At 38.5% G+C, this 18,719-nt stretch overlaps 1 protein-coding gene across 2 annotated transcripts in view; it reads left to right on the top strand.

The window, feature by feature from the left end:
* Window positions 1-4,175: 4,175 nt before the first annotated feature.
* ythdf3 (YTH N6-methyladenosine RNA binding protein F3) overlaps window positions 4,176-18,719 on the top strand; it is a 61,084-nt gene continuing 46,540 nt past the window's right edge. Inside the window, exons 1-2 of one of the 2 annotated variants that reach the window (XM_028803571.2) lie at window positions 4,176-4,614; window positions 5,100-5,124. In XM_028803571.2, coding sequence (XP_028659404.2) covers window positions 4,591-4,614; window positions 5,100-5,124 — 49 coding nt within the window. In that variant the 5' untranslated portion in view covers window positions 4,176-4,590. The remainder of the gene's footprint in view (window positions 4,615-5,099; window positions 5,125-18,719) is intronic. The other variant, XM_028803572.2, reaches the window with a different exon arrangement.

Below are 18,719 nucleotides of genomic sequence, written 5' to 3' on the forward strand. Positions count from 1 at the left end.
CGAGTTCTTTTTTCTACTTTGCTTGAGTATTATGTACTTCACTGCCTGTTGTGAGGTGTGTGTTGATGTATTTTTGAACTAGCATTAGGTTGTGAGATAAAATAATCTGTTCTTAAAGGAGCATTCACTCCCTCTCCTGCAAAGTTTATTTGTGACTTTGTGGTCACAAACACAGCTCTAGCTATATCAATACATTTGTTGATTACACAACCATTGTAGCCCTACCTGATCATCAACAATGAGAAGACAGCTCTAAGAGAAGAGGTTTGTCTTCCTGTACAGTGGTGCCAGGACATAAATCTCTTCCTTAAAGTCAGCAAAGCCAAGGAGCTGGTAAAAGACTTCAGAAAGCAGGAGGCAGACCAAACATTCATATATATCAGCATGGACAGTGGGGAGAGAATTAAAAGCTTTAAATTCCTTGGAGTCAATATCACTGAAAATCTAATGTGTATATTTGTAACATATTATAAATAAGCATTAGAGACGATTGTGAAGTCAGCTCAGAATATCCTTGGAGTACATTTACCTTTTGTTCAGGACATAAGGACACGGTAAACAGTATTATTAAAGACCTCAGTCATCTTGCCCAAACAGTACACAGCTCTCTTCTGTCTATAACATATATTATACAGTACACTCACTGCTTTAGGAAGGCAAACAGCATTTTTAAAGCCTCTAGCCCTATCTGTTTTCCCTCCTCCTTTCACGCAAACAGTACAGGACCATTAGCTATTCACATCAAAAATAATTCAGAAATTGTTTATATTCATAGATCATAAGACTACCTAACTACGACTTATACTCAGTGTGTTTACATGCACTTTAATAACTCGGTTATTCACAGAAACCTGGTTTCTAAAATGCCATGTACTCCTTTATTAGAGAAACCCAGTCAACAAGTAACCCAATTATCTGGCCATGTAAACCCTTAACCGAGCTGCAGTTAAAGATTTCATAGTCTGTACATATCTGTTGCACTTTGTTGGCCTGCTTAATTTTGCATACAATTCCAGTAGATGGATGCATTCACAAGATACATTTCCTGTGACAAATGATCAGGTAAACACATTTTTCCTTCTCCTGGTTGAAATACTCTTCCTCAATATTTCAGAAATTGCTACATATATGTTGATAAGCTGAATGTACATTGCTAAGTTCATCAGCACAATCCCAAGAGCAGTAGGGTAAAGCATAAAAGTAAGGTGTGTTAAGTAGTCCAATTTCTTTTTAAAGTAATCAATAACCTAACACAACGCTTACTTTATTGAAGTAAAAATACCTGTGTTACTATTATCGTAGCAACAATGGGTGTATAGCAAGAAGAACACGTACTGGTATACTGGTCCTTCACAGAGCTCAGTCACATAGCCAAGCAGAAGAGTGTGCTGTGTGCAGTCCCATAACAGAGATATACTAATAAAATTACAGTTTATTTTAATCCTTCCATTTGCTATATACTGTATATGCTGAAACAGTTGGATCAGATGATGTAGCAGCCACAGTTTATATTGCTAATCCTCAGGGGCTTGTGGTCGAGTATGAAAAAGAGGATGAAGTTTATTTACTTCAGAGCACATGAAGGACTAAACATATTTATAAAATATGTTTTATTGGCTATTTTGCCAAGAAAATTATCAAAGGCTTCATGCTTGGTGGCCGATGATGATGTTTAACTTATTTATTCCGTTTAATGACAAGAGAGCATTTTGCCAAAGAATAACTCCAGAAGATTACTTGCGCATATACGTTTTGCCTTAACCAGATTACTGACAATATCCAGGTTATGTATGTACATGTAAACACACTGACTGACTACTACATAAGTGTTTCTTGTATATAAAATATGTATTATTTAACATGATGTTGCATTCATTGTGTTTCTATTCATTATCTGTTGTTGGGATTGTACTACTGTGGGAGCCATGCAAATATTTCAATGTACTATAAATACTTGGCAGTAAATTTGAACTTGGGAAATAGATTATTGCTATTGATATCATCTGTTCTTCTTGAAATCAACACATCTGTACATTCATATCCTGGAAAATAAGAAGCATTTCTTATATTATGATTATAGAGAGGGGCATAAGGGAACAGTGGTTTGGTGTTACTGCTTCATAGCTCCGTAATATTAGGTTCAAACCTTGTTTTGGGCACCTTATGTGCAGTTTTTCTCCAGTCGTTCTGATTTCTTCCTGGTACCAAAAGGTATGCAGTTTAGGTTTACCAAACAATTCAAAAATGTACCTATATACATGAGTGTGCTCATATTGAAACCAGATGAGATAATTTTGAGAGAGACTCCACCCCCTCACTATTTGCTTTGGAAAAAGCAGCAGCAGAAATTTAATGATCATCAAGTTCAAAATCTGTACAAATGTTCCTTGCCAAACATGGAAAACAAGGGATAATTTACACTGGTGTCCATTCCTTACAGACAGTTTAAAATAATGAGCAGCAATCATGGGTTCTCCTTATTCTGAACTTATAATTTAAAGCATAGCTAAGGAACTCTGCATGAACGAGGTGAGAAGGAAAAACAAAGTATGATATGCTAAAATACCTCAGAGATATTGTGAATGCTGTGATTGTTCAGTATAAAAGCTGCTGCATGAGACATTACAGTAATACTCCAGTAACAATCTGATTGTGTCCTTTGGCACGCATTCAAGTGATTCATTGCTGAGTGGGAATCAGTGCCTCCAAGTCTGAGGTAATGGTTCTCGCTTGGAAGACAGCGTCTGTCTCTTCAGGTGAGTCTAAAGACAAAACTCTCTGTTTACCAGGTGGTCTACATCCCCCTCCTCAATTATGGTCATGGGCTGTGATTAATGACTGAAGGAATGAGGTCATGAGTACAAATGTCAGAAATAAGGTTTTTGAAAGAACTTCAGGGCTGAAACTTTGGGATACGGTAAGAAGCTCAGCAATTTCGGAGAGCATCAGAATACAGCAGCTGCTCCTCTGGATTGAGAGCACTTAGTTGTGGTGGTTTTGGGCACCTTGGTGTGGCTCCCCCTAGAGCTGCTTTTGGACATGTCCCACTAGGTGGAGAGACCCTACAGCAGACCCAGAACATACTGGAGGGATTGTGTCTCTCAGTTGGCTTAGAATGCGTGGGAATTTCCCAGGAAAAGCTGGAATCTGTAGTTGAGGACATGAAAGTCTAGGCTGAGTTGCTGCCACTGTAATCCACACCAGGAAAAGTGGTTTCAGAAGATGAGAGATGTCCATAGGCTAAAATGGCAACCTTTGATGCTCATAACAAGCATACTGCTGCAGTGATCATTTACATTTCTGCATTTAGAAAAGCACTACAATGTGATTTTTACGAATATTTCTGTTTTTACTACAGCTTTAAATACTTAACTCTCCTTTGTCATTTTTCTATTATTTTGCCATTTTTCACTGTAATTTGTTTGCTGCTGTTGTTGTATCCAAATAATGACAATTAAAAACATGTAGAACTGACACCCGGGCAAACAACACTATATGATAAAAGGCTTCGATTGCTTCAGTGTCAGTGGATTAAATAACCAGCACATCTGGAAGAGCAGAATGAAAATCAGGATGGAAACATTGTTAAAAAGTAAAAAAAAAACAAAAAAAACACACACACACACATTATCCGCAAATAAGAAATTAAACAAAATTTACCAAACTTAGTTCTTTAAATTTTAATATTGACCCCATAAAACATAAAGTATAAAATAATTTGAAACAAAAACCTGCAGCCACAGTGAGTCCATCGGACCGAGTTTGGAGACCACTATGCTATGGATATTTGTTTTAATATACATTGAGGTACTGCAGTATTCTCTTTGGGAAATTAGTACAGCATATACTTATATTTATATATTGGGACTGCTTCGCAATTAGTTAAATAAATGAGCCGGGTGGCTTGAATGATCTTCTCTCGTTCTTATGTTGAACACATGAAGAATCGTAACATAGTTTGTCTAATTATTTTTATTATTGCGAAATTCACTTAAGTATTACTTTGTACTTAATATATTCGCTCATTTCTAGCGCCGATAGTTAAGAAACTACAGTAATGATTAACAAGGACGGTCCTCCTCTCTCCGACTAGCAATCACCTTCGAACTGCACGACGTCGCCATGCGACGTAGTGCGCGCGTACGCCGGCGGCGGAAGGTCAAGCAGCTGCGTAGCGGAAGTGAGAGTGGGATCCTATCCGCCATTCTGGGAACTGAGGAGAGCGAGCGAGCGAGCAAGCGAGAGAGAGAGAGAGAGTGTGGGGAGAGGGGGAGATTTTATCTGGCAACAGAAACAGGCTCGGAGTGTGTGAGTGAGTGAGCGAGTGAGTGAGAGAGTGTGAGTGTGAGTGAATGAGAGCGGGTGTGAGAGACACGTTTCCCCCCCACCTGGACTGAGATCGGCGTAAAAAGGAACACTACTGTTAAAACGAGAAGAAATTATAGCCATAAAACTGGAAAGCAAGTAAGAGTTGTGGGGGGAAGAGGGGGGAAACCTTTTTAAAACGGACAGCCTGATTAACTCAAGAGAGTGAGGCAGGGGCGACGGCGGACATCAACAGCAGCGGCCATCTGATCCGGTTCCTGAAGAATGTCTGCCACCAGTGTCGATCAGGTAGAGTCGGCGCTCTCTCAACCTACTGGTGATCAACAGTGCATTAAACTCCCGAAACACTGTCGCGATCTCGCTTTTCGGGGACCGCAAGGCCGGGAATCGTCCCCTCCGCTTTGCTTTTTATGACATTTTTTTTTTACTATAGTGTTGGTAGTGGGGAGGAGAAATACTGAGAGTGGGGGGGGTGGATGGAGTTTTAGGACTTCCGGTCGACAGTATCACTACAGGGCGAGTTGGACCCCTCAGGGTTGTGTAATCTTGTATTTTTGCAGGGATGACAGGAACCCAAATGTGGCCTGTCGGAATACGCAAGATTAAAAGTTGTTTTGAGTCTTTGGGGCGCTCTCAGTCATCGCTTATGTTTTGGCTTCTTTTTGCTTGTTCTAAAATTGTAAGTCACACTTCTGCCTTAGTAGAGTGTACTGACCTGGCTTTTCCTCCTTTTTTTTCCTGTTACTCCAATTTTGTCTACGATGTGATCTCAGAGACCTAAAGGACAAGGAAATAAAGGTAAGCCTCCTGATCTTTTTTAATAGGTTGTTGCATGATTCAGCTTCTTGATCTTTTAAGTTCAGTGCTGATGTTTAACCGATTGTTTTTTGATGTGATTGTCACATTGCAGTATGTTTGGTCAAGCTTCTACATTATACTTGTCATATCTGGTTTCGAAATGAAATGGGCAATTTCTGCAGTACTCCTGCCATCTGTTCCACACACTCAGTGGTGATTTGTGTTTTATCATCGGGATGCCATGCTTAACCAATGAATGTACAGTACTTCCAGACCTTTTCAACTGAGCCTTTTAAACTTGCCAGTTAATAATGACATGTAGGTAATTAATATTTCTGAAAAAATGTTGAATAAAGAAATTCTGTGCTCCTTATGAACACATCACAATTCCAATGTAGCCTATAGATCACAATTGCCATCTGTCTAATTAAGTATATTGTGTATGTATGATGTAGTTTTTCTGTTTTAATACCCATCCTGCTTCAGTAGGTGAAATGTTGGCAGGAGAGAATTATAAGGCTAGGTGGTCTTGGCAGACATTTGTGTTTCACTCAGCAATAATAGTGTATGGTGAACACATTATTTATACCTGAATGCATTTTGCACATTTGATAAACTATTGTTAGAAGTTTTTGGACACATTTTTTGATTCCTACTAAAGTTGTAATTAAATCTGACAGAAGTGCTTTATTAGCATGTGATCTACACACATGACTTGTCAAAGCCAGGCCAGAAATAACATCTGCATCGGAGAACAGTAAACACTAAAGAACATACATTCAAACATGTAATGGTAATGATATACCTGACTACAGCTTTACTGTCTGGGCACCCTTTCCCTGCAGGATGTTATTTGGGTATTCAGAGGTGAAAATTCTTTTTGCAAGTGTGTAAGTAAGCGTCCCAACTACACTGCACAGCTCTTTCACCACATCTTTCAGACCACAGTAGTGGCTCATCTGTCCATTGTCGGTTTCCATGTTTGGTGCTGTTGGCTGTCTTTATGGTGACAGCTTAGTCTGCTAACTCAGTATCTGTAAACATTTGGATTCCTTTGCAATAAACAGGTGTTGTGCCAGGGTGCAGATTACAGGAGCAGTCAAGATTTTGCACAGTAGGCTTTGCTTGTACTATTGGGTAATGCTGAGTTTCCTTGTTTCCAAAGCTGTACCTCTAATGTTGACCTCCTGTATAGGATGCAGCTCTGCTTAGTTAGGAACTGTGCCAAGCAACTCATGGCAGAATGACAGTAGAAGCAGGTGTTGTAGTTTAGTATGTGAGCCCATTATTATTAGCCTTTCTAAAGTGCAAGGAGTTGTAGTGAGAAGTTGCTTAGTTCTTTGCATAATCCTAATTGTTATTTTCACTTCTGTGCAGTTGGAGGAAGGGTCTTTCAGAATTACAGGTGAAAATGCTCAGTAAAGTTGCTGTACAATAATTTTGTATTCTGTGTATATCTGCAGTGTGGAATGTTGGGAGACATTAGTGTCTTGAGTGAAAGCTACTTAATGAACTGAATGTGTGTTTTAAATAGACCACTACTATTCAGCTATGTTTTTGGTCTAATTTTAGCTGTTTTTTCCTTTTGGATTCACCTTCTGGTCTTGAATTCCATGTGTTACCGAGAAGGTGAATTTCCACAGTGCAGCAACAAATACGGGAATTCTGAATCCTCATATTGTTTGGTATGGGGATTTAGGATGGAGTGGTAGGGGTGCTTAAGTGTAGAGTTTGTAAAGAATGATCTAATCACCACTGACTACCTGGTTTCTCTTAACTTGTGCTAATGCTAAATTTATTCACTGACATTTTCTCTCCAGTAACAGAAATTTAAATACTGCTTAAAATAAATGCAAAAATGCAACTTAACAGATAGTATTATCTTATTCATGTAATAATAATACAAAGACAATTCCATTATGTTTTCATGTGCACAAACACTTTTGTGACAGTATACCTTTCATACCAGGTTTGTTGGAAAAATTACTATTTTCTGGTTTGTGACGTGTGCTGTTGTGAGATTTATGTTTAGATTAGTATATGGAGGAGACAATAGCTGGTTGATAATACATTTGAAGAGACTATTTAAAGGAAATGTCAAATTAATCAAAACTTCTACTGTCACACACCTGTTGCGTTAAATTTCAGAATCTTTCTCTCCTTTTTTTTTTATTTGTCCTAACATTAAGGGCATCTTTGCAAAATTAAACTTGTTAATTTAATATTAGTGGTTCAGAATCCTTGTTAAAATAGCCACTTTTCTGTTGTTTTTTAACTGTCTCACATAGTGTAAATGATCAAACTTTGCTGTTGCCTATGACTATGTATTAATGTTGAATTTGTCATTGAATTAGACTAGTTGTAAGTTGAGGAATTAGTTGTACCTGGAGATGGCATTGCATTTGCTCCAGTTCCAAATATGTGATGCAAATGCTTCAGTTGAGTTTTAGTTGGTACACTAATAAATATTATTTTGTTTTTAAAAGATCAACAAACAATTCAAATGTAGTGTTTGGTGATTTGTTTTCTGAGATTATGAGCTTCTACTAACCCATTGCATGTTGTGTGATTGGAGTGTTTTGCCTTGTGGTTCAAAGCATTAATGAATGTTTTGCCAATATGGAAGTTTTAAAACACTATCTAAATATACTTTATTTTGGAATGATCAACTGAGTTGAACATGACCCTAGATCCCCCCAAGCTGGTTTGATTTTGTGTTGAACGAATGGTTGCTTATGGAGTCCCAAATGAGGCACTTTACTTGCATTGTGAGGGAGTGCCAGTAACAGCACTACGGCCATGTGGTGCGATTCCCAGAGGGTGATCTGGCTCGTAGGATCCTCATTGCTAAGGACCCGAGTTGGTGAACCAGGCCAAGGGGACGTCCATGTAACGCCTGGCTGCAGCATATAGATCAGGCTTGTCAAACTCACTACCATTGGTGGGCCGCTTCGACTGCCATATGTGCGTCAGCGGGCCGCACTATAACAAATACTTTTATACTATTATACAAAGGTACTGTAGCTTTCTTTCCAATACTGAAAACTTAAAAAAATTTAACACTTAAAGTTTAAAGAAAAGCAATTTATTTCCATACAATCTCCATACAACTGCGTACAATTAGTATCTTAGCCTCTTAGCTAGGTCCTTATATAGGAGTCTTAGTCTGAGATCTATTTCTTTTGTCCCGACACTTAGCATCTCTTGTTAGTAACCAGTTCATCAATATCAGGCTTGAAATCTTGTTCATCTGCAACTTTTATGAGGGATGAAAGGTGCTCGACTGTAAGTCTTGAGCAATGTGGGGTTTTGGTAGCTTTCATTAATGAAAACAATTGCTCACAAAGGTAAGTGCTTCCGAACATAGACAGTACTCTCAATGCCAACTGACGGATCTGCACATACGAGGGTGGCAGGTAAGCATACAAGCCTGGCACACCAAGTTCGTTGTATTTTGCCTTCAGAATAGAATCTGACTGCAGTTCAGTCAATTCCATTTGGATATTCTCAGGCGCATTCTCAACATCGTAAGAGTATGGTGACGTAAACAGCGCAAAGTCCTGTTCGTGTGAACTGAAATCACGAAAACGCTCACTGAATTCATTGCTCAGTAAGTCAAGTTGGAAAACAAATCCTCCAAAAATCAAATTGTCATTTGAATGTTTAAGACCCTGACATGTAGGAAAATGGACAAGATTCTCATTTCTTATTTGATGTGTCCACAGACGAATCTTGCCTTGGAAGCTTTTCATATACAAGTCTGTGTTTTTCTTGTAACTTCAGATTCAAGTCATACAAATGTCCAGTCAAATTCACAGCAAATGCCAAGTCCTGCACCCACATGTCGTCATTCAGAAAACTTGCATCTTTTCTTTTCATCTCTAGAAACAATGTTATTTCTTCTCGCAGCAGGAAGAACCTCTTCAGTACTTTGTGACAAGATAACCACCATTGTAGCAGCCCCATCTGTTGCCAAATAAACAAGCTTTTCCATAGGCAGAGTGTACTGAGAAATAACTTCTTCAGCCTTGTTGAAAATGTCCTCGCTGGTAGTCGTGTCATGCAAGGGAACAAGTTCCAACAACTCCTCTGTAATTTCTGAGTTTGTGTCACAAGCTCTTATAAATATAGCAAGCTGTGCAATGTCCATTACATCTGTCAACTCATCAATGGCAATCGAAAAGCACTCTAATTCAATTGACTTATTTAGAAACTGTTCCCTCAAGTTGCCGGCCATGGCATCAATTCTATCAGCAACTGTATTCCATGTTAGTGATGTATCTTTGAAAGCCTTTGCTTTTTCAGGTCATACGATCTCTGCTGCTCTCACAATGCACTGCTTAATGAAATCTCCCTCAGTATATGGTTTAGCATTGCTTGCAATAAGTTCAGCCAGTGCATAACTAGCTTTTACACAAGCCACGCCTTCTTTATGCACCTTGACGAAAAGTGTTTGCTGTTTAATTAGATTACTTTTCATTTCTCACAGTTTATCTTCTCACAATTTTCCCGTGTATTTGTCATGAGTTTCATGGTGGGTTTCGTAGTGCCGTTTAATATTGTATTCTTTTGGTGCAGCAGTGACATTATTGCAAATCAGACAATGAATTTTGTCATTTCTTGTTATACAAAAATATAGCAGTTCCCATTTCTCTTGAAAGATTCGATGCTCATCTTGTAGCTTTCTTTTCACCTTGGTCGAGGTCATTGTACCCTTCATACTGCAATGCAAAGACATAGACCTATCAATTTACGCATGTTTGGCATTGTGTAGCTCAAAATTTTACTTTACTAAGTTTACTTCAAAGTTTATATTGTAAAATAAGCTGATATGCAAAAAGTCCCTTGACCTACACTAATTTTACAAACTCAAAATCACAAAAATTTGTTAATAAACAACTCAACAACTTCTCGAGTCCACTTCAGCTCTTCAGCTGGCTTGGGGTGGTATTTAGCGGGGGAGCAGTGTCATGCCTAGGGTATCATGGAGCTGATGCCACAGCTGCAACTATACTAGCAGATGATGTTTCCGGTACCGTAATGCCATGGGAAAATGCGCTTTTATCAGAAGGTGGAAGTAAGAAAAGTCAATAAGTAACACCGAAGATGCAGAATGATTCAATCACAAACGATAGTAATCATTTTGTACAAGTTTATTGCTAACTAGGATCTGTCATGCGGGCCGCACAGATTTGATATGCCTGCCTTAGAGATTAAGTTATACTCCACATTTGCAATACTCTTGAGTCATTTAGGTTTCTCTTAGCTAGTTGTACTAACAGTGGCTCAAGAGACTAACACCCAATGAATCTTTGATGCAAGGGAACACGTTATATACCCACGGCGCAGCCCTTGTCATTTCCCAATCTGCGCCACATAGCAAGGAGCATAACATGCAATTTTGGCTGGAGTACAGATTAGGCAGTGACATCACGTATGCATGTATATGCTGTAAATTTTTTACTCTTGGACGAAGCAGATTAGGCAGTGTCATAAAGTGTTTGGTAGAGTACACTTACAGTATGCATGTGTGACTCAAATCTGACAGGTTGTGTAGATTTGGTAACGACATCCCAATCTTAGATTGGCTGCTGCAGCTCTGGGATATGGCCCAAGCCTTGCAAAGCATCATGGGGTGCTGGGGGAAAAATGTTTTTCTGAGCCAGCCAAATTGTGAATTTTCAGGGAAAATCCATTGAATGAGGTCACAGCTGAACTTGGCAAATTTGCTGTGAAAAACCTTTTGTTGAATTTAGCAATTCAACAATATTCATTAGTCACATCATCTCTCTGCCGAAGCATGATTTTGTTATTCATATTTGTTTCAGAACAAATTTTACAATGGCATAGAAATTGAAATAGTTCATGCTCCTTGGACTATTTAGAAAAATTCTATGATCCTTTTTGTCTAATTTTAGTTTTTATGCTCACTGTTTGTCTGGGGTTTCTGTAGAAACTCCACTTTCCTCCCACATCCTAAAGACATGTAATTTAAATTGATTGTCAGTTCTGGCTTTGATACGAGTATGTGTGGAATGTATGTGTGTATGAGTGTCCTGTAATGGAGTGATACCTTTTGCAGGTTTTGTTCCTGCATTGTAGGGCAGTGTGGTGTAGGTTTTAAGACTTTGCACTTCAAACCCTGAGGCTGTGGGTTCAAATCCCACTGCTGGCACTGTGTAACCTTGAGCAAGTCACTTGACCTGCCTGTGCTCCAAAAGAAATATAACCAGTTGTATCATAAATGTCTGTAAGTTACCTTGGGTAAAGTCATCGGCCAAATAAGTAAATGTAAATGTAATAAGCTTTGATGAAAGCTGTTAAGAAAACTGCAGAATAGTATGCTTAAGCTGTAATAATCATTTTCGATACACTGTTATCTCAAGAGAAATTTCACTTGTAGATTGAGAATTACTTTTTAGTAGCCGTAGTAGTAGTGGTTGTAGTTGTCTTCTGTACAGAATACATTGAAACTCCTACTTACACATCTGCTTAATATTCAAGATTGCATTACACTCTGACCTCAAGATAAACAATAATGTGTTACAATACATAATGCAACCTTATGTAGTCACTGCCACTGTTCAGTTCCTGAAACTTAAACAAAAATTTAGCTTAGGCAGTTAACGTTTTAATTCGTTACAATCCAAAATATTGTTGACAGAGTCCACCCATATGTATTCCACTCATTGTCTGTTCTCTTGCTGTTACCCTTCTGTAATTAGTCATTAGAAGGCCTGTCAGAATGTAACTGAAACACTGTGTTCCTCAACAAATTTCCTGTTTTCATTTTATTTCAATTAGCAAATTTTCCTCAGTAGTTTGACTTGTTATTGTACGTATTCCATCCTGCATGTCTTTGTTGTTTTTTTTTATCAGGATCATAGTATTTATAAAAGGTGGCATACTCTTTTATTGTGGGACATTGCCCCTTTAAGGATTCTACTATCCTAGATCCTAACATCCACTATTTTGAAAATATGAGTTCAGTAACAATTTAGTACAGTAGTATCCAAAGTGAAGTTTGTTGGCTATGATTTATCTATCCTTAGCCCTGCAAACAGAATTAAAAAAGTGAACAGTGAGCCTTCCAATATTAAAGTCTTCTCTCTCTCTTCCTCCTTAAGTAACTCTACCTGATGTAAAACTTTAACCTTTCATTTTTGCTGCTTAGCCACATTACACAACCTGATATCAGGGATAGACCTACTGTATAAGCCATTACATTAACCTAGTATATAATGACAACTCCTTCCTATTAATACATTTAAAAAACAAGGTTCCTAAGTGGACTTCTTTCTACAATTAACCTGCCATTTTAATGCTACTGAATATTCTGGGAGTTTTTTTTGTTTGTTTTTTTTCTATACTTGAGAAACAACATATTAATTATGAGTCCATGGGTTGATTCATTATGTGTCCAACACAGAGTCTTGCATGAAGCCAAGAATCTGTGTCACAAATGTGGGTAAGGGTTGAAGATTAGAACGTTTGTTGTACATTGTGGTACCTTCCAAAATTTTAAAAATGTGTTTTGGGATCCAGGCAAAAATTCGTAACATTGTATTATTGTTTTCGGTGACACTTTTTCTTTCTTTCTCTGACAGCAGCTCCAAATTTTATTTGATCCTGGAAGCTGTAGATGAGGTCTTAATGCTGTTTATTGGCTGGAGAGGGAAAGGAATACCTTCCTGGTATTCTTCAGTTGAAATGCCCCTCACTTGCTGGGGGTTTAATCAGCACTGTTGAAGTAAAATGACTTGTGGTGTGAAGGCTAAATTAGCTACTTGGGAATATCAAGTAACTGATAATTCACACCCTGAATTAAAAAAAAAAAACCTCCAACAAGTGATTGTTTGTCATTGCTATAAAATGGTAGATATTTTGCTGCATTTATTTTTACTGTAGAACATTTAATTCTTGTAATCTGCACTTAAGAATTCAAGTACTACAGCGAAGCATGAAAGGTTGCTATAGACCTATCATTTTGTGCTTTTTTAAACACCCATATAAAAGCATTTTACTATTTTATGTTATTAATAGTGTTCTTTTCCTTTTAATATAAGCTTAAAAGTGAAGTAAATATCAAATGAATCAGCTGAACCAACAATGTGACTACCTACTTTAAAGGAAATGCATATTTATTTTTGTTGTTAATCAAGAGCCGTGTACTATCAATGATGTATTGAATTTCAATAAGAATAGTGTAAATTAATTATTCAATGGATGTAAAAGCTCTTTTTTTAAAGTTTATCTTTAAAGTTCTATATATTTTTGCTTTTGAAAAATTAGTGGAATATGCAGTTACCTAAATTGGATTACTGTTTACCCCAAATTCTCTGTTTAGAAAGTAACAGCAATACAGCTGAAATCACATCAAAAGCTAGTACCTGCTTTACACCTGATGCTTCAGTCCTCCTCATCCCTATTATTAAAAAGTGGGTATAGATAAAATAACAAAGCAGTTAATTTTAAAGCTGTGTTAGTTATTCATTACTTAAGTATATTAGTTCTAACTTAAGCATTGAACATTTCTAGCATTGATCTTTGAATCTGCTGTATGGACCTTTTTATTAGTTAAGGTTATTATATTATTGACGCTTAAGCTGGTTCAGTTTTGAGATGGCAGTTGTCTGAAAGCCTAATTTGAGGGAATTTGACAATAGGTGGACATTTCGTGAGAAAACTGGGTAGATATACTAAGCCCATATGTAAGGCAGCCCATGTCTTGAATCAAACATGGAGTCCAAGTAATATGTTGAACAGCGATAACTCCTTTATTAAAGTAGATTTTTTTCAGTTAAAATTTTCTTGTGATTGTGTGCAGCTGCCAAAAGAGAGTCAACAGTAGTGAAGTGTAAATAGAGGTGTTGTAGTACTTTCCTCTCTGACATTTTGTATTCTTTATTTAGGTTAATATCCTTTGTTGTTGTTTTATATCCTAGGAGTCAGATTTAGCACTTTAGTTTTTAACATTTTGTATTCTTTATTTAGGTTAATATCATTTGTTATTGTTTTATACCCAAGGAGTCAGAATTCTTGCAAATTACATATTGCCTTCTTAAAACCAGTTAATCCAATTTAGGATCACAATGATCCTGGCAGCTCAAGGCAGGAAACTGTTCTGGACCAAACACCAGAACATCATAGGACCCACCTACTCATGTTCCCATACACTTACACATGGCCAGTTTGGAATTGCTAGGTAACTTAAACAGTGTGTCTTTGGGGACGTGGAAGTAATTCAACAGTACCTGGATCAAAACCTATACAAATGTAGTGAGAATGTCCATACAAAAAGTTGCCATGTGTGAATTCAAACTCCAGATGCTTGATCCATAAGGTTGCAGGTCAACCCACTGTGCCAATGTACCACTCTATGTATTGTAATTTATTTAAACTGAAAATGCTTACTCACAGGCTGCATGGGAGAAAATTTATGTCTTCAAAATTCTCAAAGGCAGCGATAAAATTGTTCCAGCACTTTTTAATTAATAACAGATCACATACTTGAGGACACCAATAGTAAATAAGTGGGAGTTCATTCATGACTGAAGTCAGGATTGTCTTCTTCCCTCTAAGAGTTGTCGGAATCAAGAACAAACTACAAAGTCTTGACAACTTATAAAAAGTGTCTAGATGAGATATTGGGACATTTTTTGAGTTATGGCTAACCAAAAGAGCTTTAATGGACTGAATCCTCTCATTTGTCAAACTTGTTTTGTTCTTATAGCTTTTATGGTTAACTGTATTACATAACTATTGCATGTCATTCAAGAAACAAGCGTTTCAGGGTAGTGTTGCATAAAATTATCTTTTTAGGAAGGGTACTGTTTTTGATACAATGTTGAAACTTGTGCAAGAAATGGAATTGATTATTTTGAAATAAATTTAGGACCAATGCATTGTCAAGTAAATGGTGAGAACGTCAATGAATGCTATAAAAATAATGCAGTGGTACGCAAAAGTTTTGGCACCATTGCTTAAAATGTCTGTTACAGTGAAAGGTTAAAAGTGCAGAAAATGAACTGATAACCAAAAGGAATAAAGTTAAAAATGATATTTCCTTAATATTTTAAGCATGGTTTTTATTTCCATCATTCACAAGTGCAAAATACCAAAAAAAAAAAGAAAAGTTCCTGAAGCAAAAGTTTGAGCACCCAACATGGTCAGTACTTCGTTAAGACCCACTTTGGCAAGTATCAGAGCTTGTAAACACTTTTTGTTTACAGCTAAGTCTTTCAGTTCTTTCTCAGGGTATTTCCGCTCATTCGTTCTTGCAAAAGGCTTCTAATTCTGAAAGATTCTCAGGCCATCTTGCATGTACTACTCTTTTGAGATCTATCCACAGGTTTTCAATGATGTCTACGTCAAGGGAATGTGAGGGCCAAGGCAAAAAAGTCAGCTTACGCCTCCTGAGGTTTTCCATTTTAGATTTTGAGGTGTGTTTTGGATCATTATGTTGTTTTTACTGGACCCATCCTCTTTTTAACTTCAGCTCTTTTTACAGGTAATGTGATGTTTACTTCCAGAATTTGCTGGTATTTATTTGAATCCATTCTTCCCTCTACCAATGTCATGTTCCCTGTCCACTGGCTACAATACAAACACAAAGCATGATTGATCCACCCCCATGCTTAACAGTTGGGGAAGTGTTCTTTTCCTGGAATGTGGCACCTTTTTTTCTCCAAACATACCTTTGCACATTGTGGCTAAAAAGTTATATTTTGACTTCATCAGTCCACAGGACTTGTTTCCAAAATACAACAGGCTTGTTTAGTTCATTTACAAACTTCAGGAACTGCATTTTGTGGCTAGGACACAGAAAAGGTTTTCTTCTGCTGACTCTACATGAAGGTCAAAGTTGTTCAGGTGTCGCTGTACAGTAGAACAGTGCACCACCTCTCCAGAGTCTGCTACATCTTCCTGAAGGTTTTTTGCAGTCAAACAGGGGTTTGCCTTACTAGCAATCCTAAGAGCAGTTGTTTCAGAAAGTTTTCTTGGTCTTCCAGACCTCCACAGTTTCTGTTAAACACTCTTTCTTAATTACATTACGAACTGAGGAAACAGCTAACTGTAAACGCTCTGCTGTCTTCTTGTAGCTTTCTCCTGCTTTATCAGCATCATTTACTTTTCAGAGTATTATTCAGCTGCTTAGTGGAGCCCATGGCTGCTGATTATTGAGACAAGGTTTGAGGAGCCAAAGAATTTATACAGATTTGCAATTTACATCACCTGGGGTTTCCCAACGATGACTATGTACAAGCCAGGTCTGAGACCTTGGTAAACATTATCTGATACCTTAAATATCTTGGGGTTCCCAAACTTTTACATAGTACTCCATTCCTTTTTTCACCATGCAGTTGTACAAAACAAAAACAATACGCTAATCTTGCATAAAATGCTGAAAAGAAATGCATCATCTTGATCTTGATGCCTTTTGGTGAATCAGTTCATCTTCTACCCACTTAAGAATTCACAGTAACAGACATTTAAACAAGGGTGCCCAGACTTTTGCATGCCACTGTATGATACCGACATAATTATTAAATAGCTAACTAACTAATTAATGAATTACAAGTTTATGCTAACTGCTTTTTTGAAATTTTTAACTAGAACACAGATATACAGTACATACATTGTTTATACCAATCAGTCACAACTTTAAAACTACCTGCCTAATGCTGTGCAGGTCTCCCTCGTGCTGCCAAAACTGTTTTGAGGCATGCACTCCACAAGACATCTGTAGGTGTGTGACAGTTATGGTTGGATTCAACTGCCATAATGTCCTTGAACCCAGAACTGTCGATAGTAAAGACCAGGATGAGCTGTGCAATGAGGACACAACCAGACAAGAGCATGCTACAAGTGCTTTGTGCTTTTAGTAACAACTCCAAACGATCTCAGTAGTGAAAATAGTACAGTGCAGTTAATCCATTATAATAAATAAGTAATACAATAAAAACTAGTGATCATGAGGAGGTTAAAAATCACAATAAATAAACAGATCAGTAAAAACAAGGTTAAAATCAACTGGTAGGAAGCCATCCTTTTTTAAAAAAAAAAAAAAAAAAAACATCCCTGAGCTACAGTGCTTACACTCTTAAAATGGATGTCTCCACAATGAGAGGAAATGTCAACCTTTACATGGGCTCGGATCTCCACCATCAATCCAGTCATTCAGTGGGGTGCTGTGCCAAGGCAGACTCAGTCTTTCCAAAACCTTATAGTGCATCTTCAACCTGAGCCTGGAACAGGGGAGAGTCCCGAGGCTTTAGAAAACATCTTGCATCACCCCAGTCCCAAAGGTATCATGTCCTAGTGTGGTCAATGACTTTAAGCCTGTTGCCCTGACATCACATGTGATGAAGACCATGGAGCGGCTACTACTTCACCACCTGAGGCCACAGGTCTGCCACACCCTCTACCCTCTGCAGTTCGCATACCAGGAGAAGGTGGGAGCGGAGGATGCCATCATCTACATGCTACACCGATCCCTCTCCCACTTGGACAGAGGCAGTGGTGCAGTAAGAATTATGCTTCTGGACTTCTCTAGCGCCTTCAACACCATCCAGCCTCTGCTCCTTAGGGACAAGATGACGGAGATGGGAGTAGATTCATACCTGGTGGCATGGATCGTGAACTATCTTACAGACAGACCTCAGTATGTGCGTCTGGGAACTGCAGGTCTGACATTGTGGTCAGCAGCACAGGAGTGCCGCAGGGAACTGTGCTTTCTCCAGTCCTTTTCAGCCTATATACATTGGACTTCCAATACAACTCTGAGTCCTGCCATGTGCAAAAGTTCGCTGACGACACTGCTATCGTGGGCTGCATCAGTAGTGGGCAGGAGGAGGAGTATAGGAACCTAATCAAGGACTTTGTTAAATTGTTTGACTCAAGCCACCTACAACTGAACACCAGCAAAACCAAAGAGCTGGTGGTGGATTTTGGGAGGCCCAGGCCCCTCAAGGACCCCGTGATTATCAGAGGTGACTGTGTGCAGAAGGTACAGACCTATAAATACCTGGGAGTGCAGCTGGATGATAAACTGGACTGGACTGCCAATATTGATGCTCTGTGCAAGAGAGGACAGAGCTGACTATAATAAGATGCTGCAGATGTTCTATCAGACGGTTGTGGCGAGCGCCCTCTTCTACGCGGTGGTGTGCTGGGGAGACAGCATAAAGAAGAGGGATGCCTCACGCCTGGACAATCTGGTGAGGAAGGCAGGCTCTATTGTAGGCACGGAGCTGGACAGTTTGACATCTGTGGCAGAGCAGGCTACTATCAATCATGGAGAATCCACTGCATCCACTGAACAGTATCATCTCCAGACAGAGGAGCAGCTTCAGCGACAGACTGCTGTCACCGTCCTGCTCCACTGACAGACTGAGGAGATTGTTCCTCCCCCACACTATGCGACACTTCAATTCCACAGGGGGGTAAACGGTAACATTATACAATGTTATTGACTGTTATACCTGCCTCGCACTCTACACCTTGCATTTTTTAACTTGCACTGCATTTTTATCACTCTTTAATTAATGTTGTTTTCATCAATATGCTGCTGCTGGAGTATGTGAATTTCCCCT

Source organism: Erpetoichthys calabaricus, chromosome 6, assembly GCF_900747795.2.
Source record: "Erpetoichthys calabaricus chromosome 6, fErpCal1.3, whole genome shotgun sequence".
NCBI lineage: Eukaryota > Metazoa > Chordata > Cladistia > Polypteriformes > Polypteridae > Erpetoichthys > Erpetoichthys calabaricus.